A 14,269-nucleotide genomic window follows, 5' to 3' on the forward strand; every position below is an offset into this window, starting at 1 on the left:
AACAAATTTTTTCCTATTATACCCTTATTTACACTTCTTGAAAATTGTAAAAGTGTATGTTGTTTCCCTCCAATTTATTTCACTTTAATTCAAATAAGTGGTTGTAATTTTGAAGTGAAAAGTTGTCATAAGGGTAAAATTGTAACTTCACTGTGCTAATCATTGTTGCCTTAATCTGTGTGCCATTTCTAAAGTGGACAACTAAAAAGGGACGGAGGGAGTAAATTTCATTAGTTTAGGTCTTATAATTATTAAGATTTCAATAGTTTCAAATATTACTTTATCTATTATATTTTGTGCTTAAGATATATGAGTTTAAATACGTGAGATACATGTACCTGTCGACTTTTAAAATTGAGATACATTTTTCATTTGTTTAAATTAATTAGTTATAATTGATTTCCTTAATTAGAGGAGTAATTGAGATACGTGTATCATTACTCGGGAGAAGTAATTGTAAACTTCATCTTCTTCTTTAAATCCTTCTTTTGTATCTTAAATTTTATATTTCGGCCTTGAGATATATGTATCATTTTTCGTGAGATACATGTATCCATCGATTTTAAAAGTCGAGATACATGATTTATTACTTTGAATTAAAGGGATGTAACTTATTTCATTAATTGATGAATAATTAACTGGCCAAACAAATTTACAGGATCCTTGCGTATCAAATATCAACTCTAACAAGTATTCCTAAAATAAGGAAATCATAAATCATAGTAATTCTGTAATTGTACACTTCATCTTCTTCATCAATTCCTTCCTTTATCTTATATTTTCGGCTTGAATGTTGGCGGATGAAGACCCTGCAATGACAAAATCTTAATTTGTAAAAGTTTATAAAACCAAATTTTACACCAATATAAACTCTATCTCATGTACATGAATGGAATGTAAACCAAGATACATGATAGTAATGAAAAATAATAGTAATAATTTACCTCATTGATACAACAGTTGTGTTGAAGAAACCTTGAACTTCTTTTGGATAATATCGGTCATCTAAAGAAGCTAGTTAATGACTAATTTATAGAAAAGATGTATGATAATGATAATGAATATGAGTTTGTATGATGCTTATTATCACGATTTAGTTAAGGAAGAAAGAGAGATGAGGTGGATGTGAAGTACGTGGGGAGGTGAACATTAGGTTAATAAGAAAATAATGTGAATTGCTAATGTACCATTAATTAAGGAGTTTAAATTTTAAGATAATTATTCAATACGATATTTAAGAAATTTGTGAATCTAATTAATTTTTTTAAATATCTGATATAAATATTAAAAATGGTATTATGTGTAATTTTTTTAAACTAAAGGTAAAATAAGTATTTATGATACTAAAATATGTCTAATTAGGTAATTTTTCCTTATTATATTATATTCCTTTGTCTCATTTTATGTGACATTCTTTTCCTTTTTTAGTTTGTTCCGTCCCATTTTATATATGTATGTGTTGTATTTATGCAATCTGTTCAGTTTCTTCTAATTTCATTTCAGACACTCGAGTCTCGAAATGCATGTCTAGTCAAAGTTCCTTTTTGTCATTCAATCAAAGGTAAAAAAAAAAAATGTTTATTTTTACTAGTTATAATTTGAGTTGGTACATTTTTTAAGAAAATAATTATTAATATATGTTCTTACCACACTATTCTTATTAATTGTTATTTAGTATTAACTCTTTAAAAATGATTTGGAAAATAGTATTTAATGCTAAGATGTCAAAAGACAAATAAAATTGAAAATCTATTTTATAAATAAATGTCAAATAAAAGTGAATGGAGAGACTATAATTTAAGATCGTTTGGATGGTAGTACTTAGTAAGCCCTTTGGACAAGGCAGAGAGGCGTTATTTCTATTGACGAAGAAAATTCAAGTTAAGGTGAAAATTTGTTAATTATGTCTTGAATTTTTTCTTGTATATTTTAGGAAACTCATCATTTCTATTGCTTTAGGAAACCCTTTGTGTCCGTATAGAATTGGAGAAACTCTCTGCTTTTGATGGAAGAATTAGACTTAGCCGAACCTCATTAAATTTTCTTTATTTGTGATTGTGTGTTCATTAATCCAAGATATTTTCACATTATAGTTTCAGGTCGTTTGGGTGGAGGATAAGAGATAAACATTAATGGATAAAATAAGGATCATGTTACCCACGTTTTGTTCAGTTTTCGGTTTCAAATTGCAGTACAACAATTATATTATTTTTTGGAAGAGACGATGGACACAAAAGTTTATTTTGGTCATGGTACTACTAGTATGATCAGTTTTTTTGAATTTATCAATATAATCAAATAATTCTATTCGAGGAATTTATCCCTCTTTCAAAATTTCAATTAATTGATAGTAATTTATGATTATTAATAATGGGATATGGGATAAAATATCAACATAGCAAAGATGTCGTCCAATGTTCTTCTGCCAAATTCTTTTACAAAATTCAATGTTAAAATTATCTAGTGTTATACCCAGTATATGTCATCGTTAGTGCAATAAATTAAACATCTATTCTATTGATGAAAATATATATCCACAAAATAATTATGTTATTATTAATCCCTTCATGATTAAGGCAGTATCTGAGGAAGGTGAGTCAAGGAGTCCATTATACTAGATTCTCATAATTAAGAAGAATTATTAAATGCCAATAACTAAATTATAGAAGCCAACCGTTGCGATGTGATTCTAAGGTAAGAAGTTGAGTCATCAGGTTATTATTTTGTGCTCCTACAAATCATTTCATTAACGGTAAAATGAAAGCTTTGAAATTAAATTACTTTTAATTATATAATGCGACCTTTTTTTGGACGGATTAATACAAAACGTGTATCACATAAACAGGGGTGGACCCACATAGAGTTCACCGGCTACTCGAGCACCCATTAACCTCGTCTCGGAATATATATATCTATGTAGTAATTAAGAGGTATTTGTATAAAATTAACATAGAGCACCCAATTCAAATGATCTGATTGGTTCATTGGATCTTGGGTGGGTACTTAAGGCTCTCTTAGTGTTGTTCAGCCCGGATTTGAATCTCACTGTTAACGTGTCATTTTTATATTTTTTATTTAGCCAGTTTCAGAGCACCCACAACCTTAAAATCCTAGATCCGCCACTGCATATAAATTGGGATATAAATTGGGACGTCACTACAACAAAAAAAACTTTTAGCGGTAATAAATAGACACATTAATGAAGAGTGCTAAAGTCTTTATCGGCATTAGTTAAGTGTCATTAGATTCATGTCGCTAGTGGCTTTAAAGACATATACCAAGAGTGCTAATGACCGCTAAAAATACATATTTAGTAACAATTGAGATATTGCCATTAATTAATTGTCGCTAAAGAACATTTTGATGTAGTTCGTGAGAGAGTTTCATATTATTTATTTTTAAAGACTATTGAACAACTTTACAAGTATATTTAGTAATATCAATTATATCTTTTTAAAAATTTATCAGCTAAATAACGTTCCTTGAATATTTCCTAAGAAATGGTATTTCATGAAAAGAAAGAAGCCACGTGAAGCCTAGCCTAACATGCTGGAGCTTTTGTCCACTTTGAATTTTTTTCAAATTTGTACTCACTGTTTAATTTTTATGTGATATATAATTTTTTTAAATTTGTTACATAAAAAAATGGTCTATTTATTTATTTAAAAAATTCACCTTACACTTTTCGTTTTATCTTTAATAAGATAATCAATAGTCATATGAATATTTATAATTTATTAGAACACAAATTTGAATTATTATTTTCTTTCTTTTTTCAGACTATATATTGAATCGAAATGCATCACATCAATTGGCATTGTGGGAGTACATTTTTAGTTACAATTAAGTCTAAATCTATATATTGACATTCACTTGCGATAAGAAAATTGAGGGAAACATAATTTTCATTGAAAGAGAAATAATATATTTTTGAAGGCGTAAGAAACTCAAAATCATAAGTAATAGGTTATTGTATTGATATATATATATAGCTAGGGTAGGGTTGGAGAAACAAAATGTCTATATATATTGCCAATCAACCATCTCTTCAATGTCATATCAACTCTTTCACCCAATAGCACTTCTAGCATATGTCAAATTGCATGTCGAATATGTTTTTGAAAGAAATAATGTGTTTCATGGTGTTTAGGTGATAGAGTGAAAACGCGGATCTATGAAGGGCCGTGGGGGTGCCACGCCATCCCCGAACTTCGACGGAAACTCTATATATTATATATGTATATATATAATATTTATATAAATATAAAGCGTGTTATCCACAGAACAAAATTGGCTTGTGGTGCCACGGTAGGAGGACAACTTTAGAAGGTTGATGTTGCGGGTTCGAATCCCATTTGGCACCCACGGACTCTAAATCCTGGATCCGCCACTGGTGAAAACAAATACTATATAACGATTACTCGAGTCATGACTTGTTTCAAAATTGAAAACTTGAGTAAGTAAAAAATAAGTTCATTTTGAACACTTCTGGCTGAAATTTGGAAAAACCTTATATTATGTGCTTGTTTTAAAGCATTCATTTGGCAAAAAAAAAAGTACAAATTACTTAACTACACTCCTTTACTTACCTTAATATCCATTTATCCCTACTTATTTCAAAAATTTCAAAAATCCCTTATTTACCTATGTATCACGCATGTATCCCGTGCACAACGTTATGTGTCCCGCTATGTGGAATGTATCAAACGCTGTGTATCCCGCATGTATCCTGTGCACAACGCTATGTATTCCGCTATGTGGAATGTATCAAACCTAATGTATCCCGTGCACAATGCTATGTATCCCACAATGTGGAATGTATCAAATCTAATGTATCCCGTGCACAACGCTATGTATCCCGCAAACATCATTTTTAAGGGGGTTTTGGTAAATAGAAAACTAGAAGGAATAGGATGTTATTTAGTACTTATAATATGTGGTTCCTATAATTTATAAAAAAAAAGTAATAATGTCTTAAAAAGCATTATCTCTTTTAATTGTACATATTAACTCAACCCTTTTCCAGTTGAGCGTATATGTACAATTAAAGGACATTGATAATATATTTTATGTGGTAATAGGCGTTTGAGACTTGAGAGCACTCACAAAAACTTTTTTAATTCTTTTGCCCAAAGTATCTAAATATAAACATTTATATAATTGGAATATAATATTTAAAGGATCAGCAATATATTCCACCTTATAATAATAGTATTGGCAATTTGGATAGTGTTTCGATGACAGAAATAAAAGCTAAGTTACTTATAAGCAAAGTAACTTGTTCTCTTTTGTTGGGAAATGTTTTTTTTCTTCTTAAAAATGATTTTTATCATACTAAAGCTATGAGTTCAATGAAATCTAAGTAGTTTTGTCTCAAAATTACTATTTATATTGAAAAAATTTATTAATATATATAAATAATTTATTCAGAACTTAATGGCTCCGCATCCACTTCATTATTATTATTATTATTATTATTATTGTTGTTGTTGTTGTTATTGTTGTTGTTGTTGTTGTTGTTATTATTCTTATTCTTATTCTTATTATTATTATTATTATTATTATTATTATTATTATTATTGTCGTTATTATTATTATTATTATTATTATTATTATTATTGTGGTCATTATTATTATTATTATTATTATTGTGGTCATTATTATTATTATTATTATTGATATGACGTTTGTCGTACATTGAATAAACGTTTTGAGAAAATTTTGAAAAAAGTTGGTAGAAGAAGTTTAAGTGGGTCATCTTTGCACTGATTTTATTATAAGAGCGGAAAGGGAGAGACTACTAAGCATTATTATTCTTTATTGCACTACAAGCTCTGCTTTGCGACAAACCATTCAAGAAACTAGAAAACAACAGAGACACATGATATGGAATTCCATTAACAAAGTGATAAGTTTTTATTTTTCTTTTTTAATTTCTAATAGAAAATTAGTATTTGAACTTTTTAAAATTATTGTACAATATGTTGTGGCCTGTAGGGAGTAGAAGTCAAAATGGTCTAAAATTATAATTCGAAAAATTAGATAAAATGTCTATTGGATCAAACATGATTTTTCTACTAAATAATATATTAAAAGATTCACAACATCAAGAGGAACTTATACCTAAAATTTGAGACTGTTACAAAGAGACTTGAGATGATTTGGATTGAAAATAGAATGTAAATACTATATGAACAACGTATATGTATGTTTATACATTTTGGATACATAGTTTTGTATTATATATACACAATTTATACAATATCGAAAAGATTTTTTTTTTGTTGCTTGTACATTTACTTAAGAAGCCCATTATTATCTGTCCAACTTCTATAAGCTTAGATGATTATTGACCCACTCATTGATAAGCTCAATCTATATTTTGGGTTGATATTTAGCCCGAATTAATTCATGCAAAATTTTGAAAAAATATTTTTTCAACAAAAATGTTTTTTTAAAACTTGATATATTATATATAGTCATGATAAATAAAATAATAATTTAATAAGGTAATATTATATACACATATATATAAGAAATAAAGCAATTAAAACCAACTAAGAAATTAGGCGGATTGGATTTGGACCCTCATTTTAACACATTTTAGCGTTAAGTAATTTTTGACAAGTCAATAATCCACCTATTTAATACTAAGCTGCGCCACATCCCTTCAATTCTTCAACAATGTTATTATAAAAAATACATATATTATTTCCACAAGATTATTTTCTCTATTGATGCATATATACTTTTTTTGGCTCACTTCGTCATTTTGATCTCATTCAACCTATAATAGTACAAATTATGTATTAAAAATATTTATATATAAAATATATAAATTCAGTCCCACTCAAATTTAGTTAAATAGCCCATTTACCACCTCAAATATGGAATAAGGGAGATATGATCTACGTAAAGTACGGGAACTATCATGTTGTAAGTTTAACATCCTTTATTATAAATAATAATTGCCAACATGAGCTATGTATTGAAAGAAAATTAAAGTATTGTAAATAAGTTGATAGTCATTGTAAAAATAGTTAAATTATGAGTAATCCTCACAATATATTACTAAATATATTTTTTATATGAATATATATAGAGAGAAGGGGGGGGGGGGTGTTGTAGTAACTCTCTATCCAAAATTAATATCTTGTTTGAGAACTCAATATTCAAATAGTATTTTGTTTACATTATTAATATATTTAGTATAATAATGTGCTTGGTAAGAAGAAAAATGTTTTTCCTAAAAAAAAAACTTTAAAAAAGAATATTTTTAAAAAAATTTATCCAAAGAATAATTATTTTTAATCTAGGAAAATACTATAAGAGGTCAAGGTTGGGGTGGCGGTGGTGAGGATGGCTAAGGATAATGTGTTTTTAATGTTATCGATGAAACTCTTTTCTTTACTCCTTAATTTTTATTGAACTTGTTTTTATGAGAGAAAATATTTTTAAAAATATTCTTATCTACATGTTAAATTAAAAGATTATATTGAAACACAATAATAATATATTTGACAATTTTATTAAGATTTGACGTGTCTAAGAGACCAAACATTTTGGATTAGATGTTAGCATCACATGTAATCCTTTGTTCATTATTTATAAAAAGACAGCAATCATAGTGGCATTATATAGTTAACTTGGGTGGTGTTTGGTGGAAGCTAAACTCTTTTTTGACATAACTTTTCTGGAATAAATCCCGGGTTTTACTCATCCTGCTGGCCTTCTTATGGTGTATTTCAGACTTGTTGTTTCCAGAAATTATTGTTAATCCTAGGACTTAGAATTATATTGTTGACTCTTCTAATTTTCATATCATACTCCCTCCTTAATTTATATTTTTTTGTCTTGTTTCTTTTTATTGTGTTAAAAAATATATAATTTGTTTGATTGAATATTTACTTTATTATGTGTTATTACTTTATAATTAAAATTAAAGTGGTTGCAGTTTTAAAATATTAATTACTATTGAAGGTAAAATGAGAAAAGGATAATTAATTTTATCTTAAATTTCTAAAAGTAATAGTCAATTATATAAGATACGACAGATGATTTGAGATGAAGATAATAATAAATTTAACTTTCTCTGGAGGAAATATTTTTTTTCATCAACTATATTAAAAATAGATATTCACTATACTAAAATTTATCATATATGTACTAGTTTTTTTTACAGATATAAAAAAATAAACTACAATATATCCGAAAAATAATTAGTTTTAAAAAAGATTCTTCCTTTTTTCCCTTTTTACATACACACTTTATTTCCTAATATTTTTACACTAAAGAATGAAAGGAAAATTAAAATAAGAATTGTGATAATAAAGGAATTACTTGTGTGAAGATGATCATATATACCCCTATATGAATTTTTTAAAATTTAAAATAAAAATAATAATTTAAAATTACTTTTTTCACTTCCGTTAGATAAAAGAATATATGTGATCCACTTTTGTAACGGTAAGAATATGTACGAGTCAATTTTATATTGAAACGTATATCAGCTCTAAAGGACAAAGTAAAGGGATACAACAAACCTTTTTTCCCTCGTATCTATTGCTCCTTAAAGATTTGTCAAATTGGACAATTAAAATTTAACAGAGGGATTGATAACTATGTACTTCCTTTGGTCTATTTATTAAGTGAATTGTTAGTATTTTTTCATAGTTTAAAATAAATGATTTTTTCAAAGTTTAAAACAATTGTTGTGGCTTTTTGTCATATTTACCCTTCTTTTTAATGAAGTTTTTAATTACTTTACACTTTCTAATAGAATGTTTTGGAATAATAAAAAAAGTAATTGTGGAAAGTAATCTTTAATTTTTATTCTTAAATATTTTTAAGGGTATGTCGTACTCCAACAATTCGTTAAATTATATGGAGTACTAGATTGTAACTGGAGGAACTGTTTGGATTGCCTCATGACTAACAAATTTTTTTCAGAATTGACGAAAGATTATTATAAATTTTATAACAATAACGTACTTATAATTTCCCACTATTATATAAGGTACGTTACATATCTGGAACAATTACGTTTCTGTTAAAATTTTGTATTGTGTGTGTTTTTTTCCTATTTCTTTTTGCAGTATAGCAGATGCTAGTGTTTTTTTTTTTGGTATGTAGGGATTGAAGTGGGACTATTCCATTATGATTTTTCTTGAATATATGATTTTCTAGTGGCTCCAGTTTGTGTAAGCAAAACACTTCGTCCAATATTATTTGATAAAGGCATGTGCTTCTTGAAAATGTATGTTTCTCTTTATTTTTTTGTGAATGTCAGCTATTTTGCCTCTATGGTTGAGATGCTTCTCAATTCTATCCATTATTCATATACAACTTCACCTCTTATTGCTTCCAATCACAATTTTATGAGCAATTTGTTACTAGCTCCTTCAACTTCCATTGATCTATTTTCTTTCAAATCCTTCATAATATTTACTTAATTATGCTATTGTGAGTGTTAAACCTTTTGTTTCAATGTATGTGATTATTTATGGTTTCTTAACACAAATACATAAGTTTTGATCAAATTAAAGTTATTAATCGTAATTAAAACTCTACCTCCAACCTTGCTGAATAAAAGTATAAGTGTAAATTAAGAAAAAAACAAAAAAAGATTTTTAGAACTTGTGGTTTTGGCTATAACAATATTTGTAGTGTGATTATAAAACTTTTGAAATTTGTGATATTAAGCGTATTATAACATTAATAATTAAGAAACATCCATCCCAAGCATGTGTTTTTTTTTAGCTGGAAAGTCCAAGTGATAGCGTGTAACAACTAATGCTACAAAATAAAATCAAGAATAAGGAAAGAGATGTCTTTGGCTCCCAAGTTGAGAAAACTTAAACTAAACTGGTTTAATAATTTTAAAAACACTTAGATACATGCATTATTTAGTGTTATGTCAAATTATGAAACAGCTTTTCTTTTGGCATAAGAATTTTAAAATTTGAGTTTAATGAATTTGGGATTATGGATGCTACTAGAAAAATAGAAGAGTTGTTGTCATAGTACAAATAGTAACCTGGCTTTTAAACATCATTAAAGGACCTACATATTGTGGAATTAGCACGTAAATCAATCACTTTTTTCATTTGGCCACTAAAGCAAATAATTTCCATTAGCTTAACGACGAACTAATTAGCAAAAAAAATCACCACCTTTCTTTTCTATATAGACTACTAATTAAGGCAGTTGAACGATCAATTCAAACCCTCATTCAAAGATTTCCATCATTAATTAACATCTACCACAAGGAAATTCTAATAAAAAGCTTACTGCTTTGTTGATTAATTAGAAAATAAGAAGAAGATTTAAACGTTATAAAATAGTGCAATACTATTATGGATGTGCTTCTTGCTGCCCTTGTAATTCCTCGAACAATAAAAGCTACTCATGAAGTTAATTGCACGTATTATTTGTTTTGGTCCAACAAATATCACCGGTTTAATTTGTTCTTTAGTCTATGTCATCATTCAGCTTAAGCTAAAAGCGTATGTACCAAGTAAACTTGTGTTATGTTTCACAAAACTTTTAAAAAAAATAAAATCATTTCAATGTGGATTATTTAGCTTATATGTCATGTGTAGTAGAAGCTTGCTAGCCTATTAATCCGTTGGCCCTTCTTTTCAATTTGTCCTCATCGGACTCTTCTCCGTCATTAGCGTTATATTTACTCTCCAGGCCATCTCCTTGACGACTCAACATCCTTGTGGAGGTTCGCGCCATAAAGCTTTAGGATAGGGTGTCAATGGGATAGGTCCAATCAAATTTGGACAGATCATAATCGGTTAAGACAAAAATCTGGTCAAGATTCAATTACCCAGCCCAAATTTGCACAGGTCAAAACGGGTCAGGTAATAGATTATATAACGGGTCAAGATTCAACCCAATTTTTACTAAACTTAATTGTTTTATTGTTTCTTTTAAACTATTTTAATAACTAATAAAAATATTATTTTCTTTATTATGACTATATATAACATATCAAATTGAAAAAAAAGTTTTAAAAAAATATTTTTACAAGATTTCTCATGAGCCAATACGGGTTTCATATTTATACATTTTTGATGGGTTAAAATAAGTTAGATTGAAATAGATTGAACTAATGAATGGATTGATCAATAACCCATGACGAATTAAGCGGATTTTGGATTTGTTTTTACAACCTCTAGAATCTGATAACAAAAATTAGGTGGGTAATTGAGCATATAACAGAAAGAGCAACTTTCACATATAGCAAATACAAAAATCATATTTGTATGCTATAACTATAGTTTGCATAATTGCGCTCCATAGCAAACATAAATATGTATATTTCGCTATACATATACAAAAGAAAGCAGTTGTATAATTTCGCTATACATATACAAAAGAAAGCAGTTGTATAATCTGCTTTGGTATACATATACAAAAGATCAATTGTATAATTTGTGTTTGTATAAAGTGAGAAAGAGAGAAAGACAAAAGAAAACTGGGCAGGGAAGATTATATTTGTATAATCATAAGTGTATAGGACAAAAATATATGCATTTGTATTTGTATATACAATGTTCTCTCGCTTTATACAAACACAATGTATACATTTGTGTTTGTATAAAGTGAGAGAGGCGAGTGAGTGAGCGAGATTTGGGAGAGTGGCGAGTGAGATTTGAGAGAGGGGAGAGAGGAGAACAAAAATATATGTATATATACAATTTTCTCTCGCTTTATACAAACACAAACGCATTTTATACATTTGCGTTTTTGTATAAAGTGAGAGAGGCGAGTGAGGGAGCGAAATCTGGGAGAGGGGAGAGAGGGGAATGAAAATATATGTATATATACAATTTTCTCTCGCTTTATACAAACACAAACGTATTTTATACATTTACGTTTGTAGAAAATGCGAGAGAGGCGAGGGAGAGAACAGGAGTGGTGAGCGAGATTCACTAGGAAAGAGGCGAAATAACAACAATTTGCTATGAGGTACAATTAAATCAAACTATATTTATAGCATGTAATTTGAATTAATAGTTTGCTATTATATACAATTTTCCCTAAAAAAAAGGTTTCCTTGGTCACAAAATAAAAATAGAAAAAGAAGATTAGGCTTCATTTTAGCCCCCTAAATTTCTTATTAGCTTTAATACTATGAAACAAAATAGAGAAAGATTAAAGACCTTCAAGAGATTAGCCCTAGTTACCGGTAAGTAGGAATTTGTAAATATACGTTGGGGGCTAAATAGCTAACTTCTCTTCATACGTAGCACTAAAAAGAAATCTAGTTTCAATGGCCTACGATGAAATCACACAAAAAAATATCAAATTTGTAATTAATACTTAAATTCATAATATATAATTATTTGCATTGATTCAATAAGTTCTAAATTTATTCCTTTTTTCGCTTTGGGCTAATCTCTTGAACTACGACATCTTCAAGCCTACAATGCATGTATGACATGTAAAATTGTATTATGCCTTAAATTCTTCTTTACCTTTCACTTAAATTTCAATCTTCTAAAATGTGTTTTTTCCCCATCTTTGACCCGTTCTCGGCCCGGCCACCAACATCATGTCCAACTTTATAAGACAAACCAATCTCGTCCCAAATTTCGAAAAAGTAAACTTAGAGATACGAGTAGAAAAAAGAATAGGAAAAAAAAACTTAGTCTAAAAGTTTACACGATGTGGCAACTTTTAAATGGTGAGGTGAAATTTGTAGTATGTGTGTGATCGGAGAATCTTGCCTAATTTTCGGACCAAAAAGAGTATTGAAACAATCATTGAAATTAAAAAGGCCACTATCTTCCTACCCCCACTTCTCCAAATTGTTTTTCTTTTTCCATTCTTTATGTTATTATAAATTTGAAACTACTCCACATGCATCATTCAGCTGACTTAATTTGACTTGACACATTATTTAATTAATCACGTATTTTATGATTAAAATAATCTTATAGTTTTGCTTTAATTTTAAATTTTAGATTTGACAATTACTCTCTCTATATCAATTTATATGATTTAACTCATCTTAACACAATGTTTAAGAAAGAAGAATGATTTAAAAAATAAGTCATAAATATTTAAGGGTAAATTGAGCATTTTAAAGTAATATATCATTCTTTAATTTTTAGACTGATTCAAAATATAAGTCATATAAATCGGAACAGAGAAAGTAGTTATTTAAAAGAGAATTTAACTTTTAGTATAACATCAAGAAAGATGAACAGAAGTAGCAACGCTACTAGCTAGTATATATTAAGATGCTAGGGTTAGGTTTAACTTCAGAATACAAGAGAGAGTGGATCAAAATTTTCAATAAAGTCATCTCCCCATAATAATTTTCATTATTTTTTTGAGGGGTTTTTAATAATTTGTAAAATGATGAAAAAGAGACAAGTTGTGGTGAGAAGGATCAGCAGTGGATCATCGACGATTAGGAACATACGATACGTTGAATGTCAAAGGAACCATGCGGCAAATATCGGAGGCTACGCTGTCGACGGCTGCCGTGAATTCATGGCAACCGGAGATGATGGAACCGCCGCCCTTACTTGTGCAGCATGTGGATGTCACCGGAATTTTCACCGTAGAGAAGTTGATGGCGGCGAAGTTGTTTCTGAGTCCTCTTAGATCATATATATGATTCGTCCAAGAAAATATTAATTAAATTAAAGGTGAGTTTTAAATTTATGTATCAGATAAGTTGATTATAGTTTTATAATTTCATTGTGGTTTGTGCTTGAATATTTTTGTGTATAATTTGATGTACAAAATTGATGAATTCCAGCTAAAAGAGGAATCTTTCTTGTAACTCAAACAAGATATATATATATATTATAAATTATTACTCATCGGAAGATAGATTTTATTTTTAAATAGTACTATTTGATTTTTGTTTTTATTTTTTTGCTTGTTAAATAGTAATGATCTTTAATGTTTCAATAGTTCAATCTGAAAGTGCATAAGACTGATGAAATTTTGTCTACATTATCTTAACTTCAACTAGGAATAAAAGTCTTGTTTGAGAAATACTTAAAGTGAAATAATTTGACAAATACCTTCTAATCTATTGAAATTGATCAGGTCTAATACAAATTCCAACATCAGCTATTCGTTTTTTCAACTTCAATCAAATATTTTCTAATCGTGCCAAAGTTGCATATACATTTGACTAAATTAGAATCTTCTTGAATTTGGCAAGAGAAAACCCTTGGCAATTCAAGAAAATAGGATTATGATTTTATTTTGAAGAATATTTAAGAAGAGCTATGCC

General features: G+C 28.3%; 1 protein-coding gene across 1 annotated transcript; it reads left to right on the plus strand.

The window, feature by feature from the left end:
* The first annotated feature begins 13,267 nt into the window (after nt 1–13,267).
* Nucleotides 13,268–13,849, plus strand: LOC125857647 (mini zinc finger protein 3-like). Its single transcript, XM_049537254.1, has one exon. It carries the CDS (start codon nt 13,375–13,377, stop codon nt 13,624–13,626), a length of 252 nt encoding a protein of 83 aa, XP_049393211.1. The 5' UTR covers nt 13,268–13,374; the 3' UTR covers nt 13,627–13,849.
* The last annotated feature ends 420 nt before the right edge of the window (nt 13,850–14,269 follow it).

The sequence above is a fragment of the Solanum stenotomum genome, chromosome 3 (assembly GCF_019186545.1).
Source record: "Solanum stenotomum isolate F172 chromosome 3, ASM1918654v1, whole genome shotgun sequence".
NCBI classification, from domain to species: Eukaryota; Viridiplantae; Streptophyta; class Magnoliopsida; order Solanales; family Solanaceae; genus Solanum; species Solanum stenotomum.

Excerpts from the sequence above, each read along its gene's own strand:
- LOC125857647 (XM_049537254.1), top strand. The coding sequence starts at position 13,375 with ATGATGAAAAAGAGACAAGTTGTGGTGAGAAGGATCAGCAGTGGATCA.